The sequence below is a fragment of the Wasmannia auropunctata genome, unplaced genomic scaffold (genome assembly GCF_000956235.1).
Source record: "Wasmannia auropunctata unplaced genomic scaffold, wasmannia.A_1.0 LD336090.1, whole genome shotgun sequence".
Lineage (NCBI taxonomy): Eukaryota > Metazoa > Arthropoda > Insecta > Hymenoptera > Formicidae > Wasmannia > Wasmannia auropunctata.
The window spans coordinates 761742-766845 of NW_012026800.1; the positions used below are offsets into that span (position 1 = coordinate 761742).

The 5104-nt window shown below is 29.1% G+C and overlaps 1 protein-coding gene across 1 annotated transcript in view; it reads left to right on the plus strand.

Annotated features, from left to right (window-relative positions):
* The window catches only part of LOC105448021 (dynein heavy chain 12, axonemal-like), a 61795-nt gene that overhangs the window by 34522 nt on the left and 22169 nt on the right, over positions 1–5104 (plus strand). The window contains exons 7-8 of the mRNA XM_011686380.1: positions 1514–1607; positions 4428–4582. Coding sequence (XP_011684682.1) covers positions 1514–1607; positions 4428–4582 — 249 coding nt within the window. The remainder of the gene's footprint in view (positions 1–1513; positions 1608–4427; positions 4583–5104) is intronic.

The following is a 5104-nucleotide window of genomic DNA, read 5'->3' on the forward strand; positions in this document are numbered from 1 at the left end:
AAGAGACAGGGATAATGCTGTAGCGGCTTTGTTCGGAGTCGAACCGTGTCCCTTACAAAATGTCGTCAGAATCTCTCGTCCGAAACTTCGTCAGTATAAATTAAAAAACGACCGAACTGTTAGAAAATTGGAGCAGAAGTGTTCTTCCGAAAATTCTTGTCTAACGTCTACCCGCGGTGATCCCCGATTCCACGAAAAATTGCGAAGTTCGGCGAAACGACTCGACGGGTTTCTCGGAATCGCCGCGTTCGGTGTTCCGGCGCGGCGTCGCTAAATCGGCGACCGAAAATGGTCTCGCCCAAATACTAAACAATGCGACTCCGAAAAAAATCTGTTAATTGTTTTTTAATATATTAATTTGAAAAGTGGAGGTTTTAAGCTATAAAATACTTGCTTAAAAATCTCGTTATGATCATTTTTGACGAAGTTGCTTTATTTTGAAATTTTCCTATTTTTAGAAGATAGAACGACTTTAAACTTACTTTTGTTCGCCATTGTATATGAGACGTTTTGCGTTAAGCGGGCTACCTCTCCTTCCAAAATTTAACGCAATGGAAAAAAATGTTTGATATTTTAAAATGTTCGTATACTTACCATATATAGTTTCGAATGGAATGTGGTTTTTTGAAAAATTCAATATGACGGCTGAAATATGTCATCTAAAAACCACAAAAATCACAAATGATCTTAGAGTATATTTGATTGAAATGCGAAAACTTCAGAAATTAACTTGAAAATGATTACTATAAAGTTTTCGAGGTCGTTGATTGCGAATCTAGAAACAGAATTACAAAATTAAAATAGCGGATTTAAAATAACCAAATCTGGAATCATTACACAAAGCGTATCATAATTGTCGTTATGTCGAGTTTAATACTCTACAATATCCAATTGATTCAACGGCATCAGAGTAGTACATTATTTGCAATTTTTCAACAAGGAAAGCAAAGAAAAACATATGAAAGTTTCGAAATTTCTTACAAAAGGAATTTCTATAGCTCCTCAACTAAAGTATACATGCTTTCCTCGCCATTAAAAAAAAATTGCAAATGTCTTCTTTGCCACAGTGGTCATCGTAGAGTATTAGACTCGACATAACAACAATTATGATACGTTTTATGTACTGATTCCAAATTTGATCATTTTAAATCCGCCATTTTTATTTTGTAATTCTGTTTCTAGATTCACATCTAGTCATAACTAAAGACCTTAAACTTTATAGTAATCATTTTTAAGTCAATTTCTGAAGTTCTTGCATTTTAATCGAAGATACTATAAAATTATTCGTGATTTTTATGGCTTTTAGACGTCATATTTGAGCCGCCATATTGAATTTTTCAAAAGGCCACGTGTCATTCGAAACTACATATACGAATATTTTAAGACCTCAAACATTTTATTCCATTGCGTTCAATTTGGGCAGGAGAGATCGCCCGCTTAATGCAAAACGTCCCATATATATGTACATATATATATATATATATATAATATATTGTCAATTGTTTTTTATTAGTTTTGTAGGATTGATAGATGATCCTGATCCATTCCAACAACCAGCACCTCTAAAATTGTGTTACCAACTGGCTGAAAACGTAAAATGGTTTAAGGTACAGTTATTGTACTATTGCATGTTGTTTTTATTGTTAAGGCGATCCTAAAGTCGACTGTTTTATCGACCAAACGTGATTATTTCCCAAAACAAAATAAATATAATTGTTGATATATGAAAAGCAGTAATATATAAAAAATAATATTGTAAGCAATATTATTTGAAAAAATACATGAATTTTGAAAAGTTTCATTATTCATTTATGTGTGTATTCCGTAACTATTACTTTTGGCTCTCAATATTTGTTTAGGCGCGAGAACACAGTGGCAGAGGAATATCTCTTACAGCACATGAACGTCCCAATAAGTTTTCCATAACTTAAAATTGTAAGATGGTAACATTACACGGAGATTAATGAACATACTATTAAATTAACCTCCCAATAACATGAAAATGTTCGTCGAATCTCATTCCATTAACATTCCAGAAACTTTGCAGGAAACGTTATATTAATATGCATACAATATGCCAAGGACCTTGTATGTACACCCACAGTAATTGATTCTGTCCTTCGGAAATTTTCACAAACTCAGAAGTGATCACTTTTTTACATTAACCATAGTCCAAGCACGATTATTGAAACAAAATTGTGCATAGACCATGAGCATTAATATAGAAAAGTAATTACTTCTGAACTTGTGAAAATTTCCGACAGAATCAAATACCGTGGGTATATATATAGGTACATACTGGAGAATTCACAGAACGTCCGATGATACCAATCGACATACAATATCCAATAAGAGAACAGTTTTCTAATAAAAAATTCAATTCTCCTTTGGAAAGCTGGGATAGTATTCTATTTTGTATACACCAATGAATATGATTATCACTGTCGTTGCACAGCTTTTTTTATTATAAGAAGGAGCGCAACAGTACCGACAATCATCTGTAGCGTATACAAAATACTGCTCCTGTTCTCCTATTGGATATCATATGTTATATATTGTATCATCGGACGCTGTATAAATCTTTTATAAGACTATAAAATCTTTTGTATAAAATATATTATATTAATCCATTCGAAGTTATTAGCAAAATAACATTTATAAATACTAATTGGTTTGCAAGAGTTTTTAATTTTGCTTTTGGTGAATATATAGTTTAATAATCAATCTTCTTTCTTAAATAAAATGTTTCACAATCTGTAAATAATTCATAAAATCAAAATTAATATTTAGAATTATAATAACAATATAAAACATATGTATAAACATATTTTATTATATACATATATATAGGGTGGTCCTTATTTTTGACTTTTTTTGAATTTTTTTCACGACGCCCCTTAAAGTTGTTCCATTTGGTGAAAAAAAATTGTGTAAAAGCTGAAATCAATCGGACAACGGGAAGACGTGGCACATCTAACTTGAAGTTTTTAAATTAATTCTTGGAACACTTTGTAAATATCAAGTTTGTTTTTTGCAAATATAAAATGGCAATATTTCCGTAATGTGCTTCAAAGAAAGAGAGAAAAAGAGAAAAACACCTGAGTGAATTAACTCTCAATTTAAAATTCTTTTAAATTTTATTTCAGTATAGATTTATGATTTATATTTTTAAAATTTAGTGCATGAAAACTTTATAATTCAAAACTATTAACGAATAAACATTTTTCTTTTAAACTTTCTAAAAAAAGTAATTGCAGCTTGTTCAATAAAATTGATATGAAATTGATATGGAAATTGTGAAAACGCTTAAAGTCGTAAATGACACAGCAGAACGAGGAGTTAAGCTTATGCAGAATTTTAATCAAATTTTGTCGAGAAATAAAGAAAAAAACAATTAATTTTTCATATCGTAACACATAAAGAACTCAGTATCCAAATGTCCAAAATCTACTCTTATTAAGGATTTATGAAATTACAATAGCTTTAAATATTACAATGGAAAATATATGCAAACAATATATTGATATCTTTATTTTCCTGCTTGCTTATAAATATAAAAATACGATGTATTCTGTATACACATATATAATATATATACAATATATTTTGTTAAAATATGATTTAAATATACTATATTTATTAAAAAACATATTATCATTGGTCAACATTTACTATAAGAAAATCATTTAATCTTTATTCAGAATTCTTTTCATCGAATTTCCCCATTTTTTGTGAAAAAAATATTTGTTTCAACTTTAACAGGATTGTGCCACGTTTTTCCGTTATCCGATCGAGCTCAGCTTTTACACAATTTTTTTTTCACCAAATGGAACAACTTTATCGGGCGTCGTGAAAAAAATTCGGAAAAAATTTTTTACCAAGTACAAATAAGGTCCACCCTAATATATATGTGTTCATATATTGTATATATATATATATATGTATAATAATTCATATATGGTCATATATAATTGTATATAAAAATTTTTACTCGGGATTGTAATTGATATAAGACTATAATAGTTATAGTCTGTGGCTACAACAATAATTTAAAAGTCAAATCTCTAAATTTGCAAAATATGCCAACGAGCCGTGGTTCTCTTATAATCTCGGCCATAAATATAAAACATCAACACAAATTAACATAATGTTCTAAAAAAATAAATTTAAAAAAAGTTTTATTAAAAAAAATATTTATTTTTACAATTTTAATATTTTATTAATTTTTTATTGGTTTTTTATTGACGCTTTTTCCAAGAAAATAAATTAAAGGTGCTTTACTAATAATGAAAATATTTATATAATAGAGTGTATTTAATAGACTTATTAAAAATATGTGACAAATTTTTTTACATTAATCTAATATTATATAAATGCCATTATCTTATTTTGTATCTATCTTTTATATTAATTTTTGTCATATATAGCAATACGTTCCATTATTAGCCGTCTTTCGTAATTCAGCGATACGACAAATTCATTGGGACAGTATGTCAGTGATTGGAGGATACGATTTGACACCCGACGCTGGTACGACGTTGAAAAAAATAATTAAAATGGACTTGATGGAAGATATAGAAAAGTAATGTTTTACAATACATAAAAATGAATCAATAAAAAAAAAGTGTTATTTTACTATGTTTTTCTAAAAACTTATTAACTTGCCCTCGTATCTCAAAAACTAATCAAAAGGGATGACAGCATTTCGAATAACTAATGCATTAAAAAATAAGAGTGGATTAAGCCTGTTTGGAAAACCACTATAAATAAAATGCACCGTGCTATGTACCGCAAGATGATGTAGAAATAATAGCATTTTATCACGGACAAAAATAAAACAATATTCGACCGATATGTGTGAATATACAATTAGTTTTATAACAAAAGTGTCAAATTATGATTTTAATAAAATTTTGTATACAGGGTGTCCCGTAACGCTTAATTAATATTTCAAGGTGTCAAAGAGAATGAAATTTTGAACTAAAAGTTCCTCTTTTAATTTTGGCTCAGACCATTATTTACAGAGTTATTAACGAATAAAGTTAATCAATCAGGTCGCGCTTAGCCGGAGTACGCAGGAGCGTAGCGAGATCGGAAGAGCACA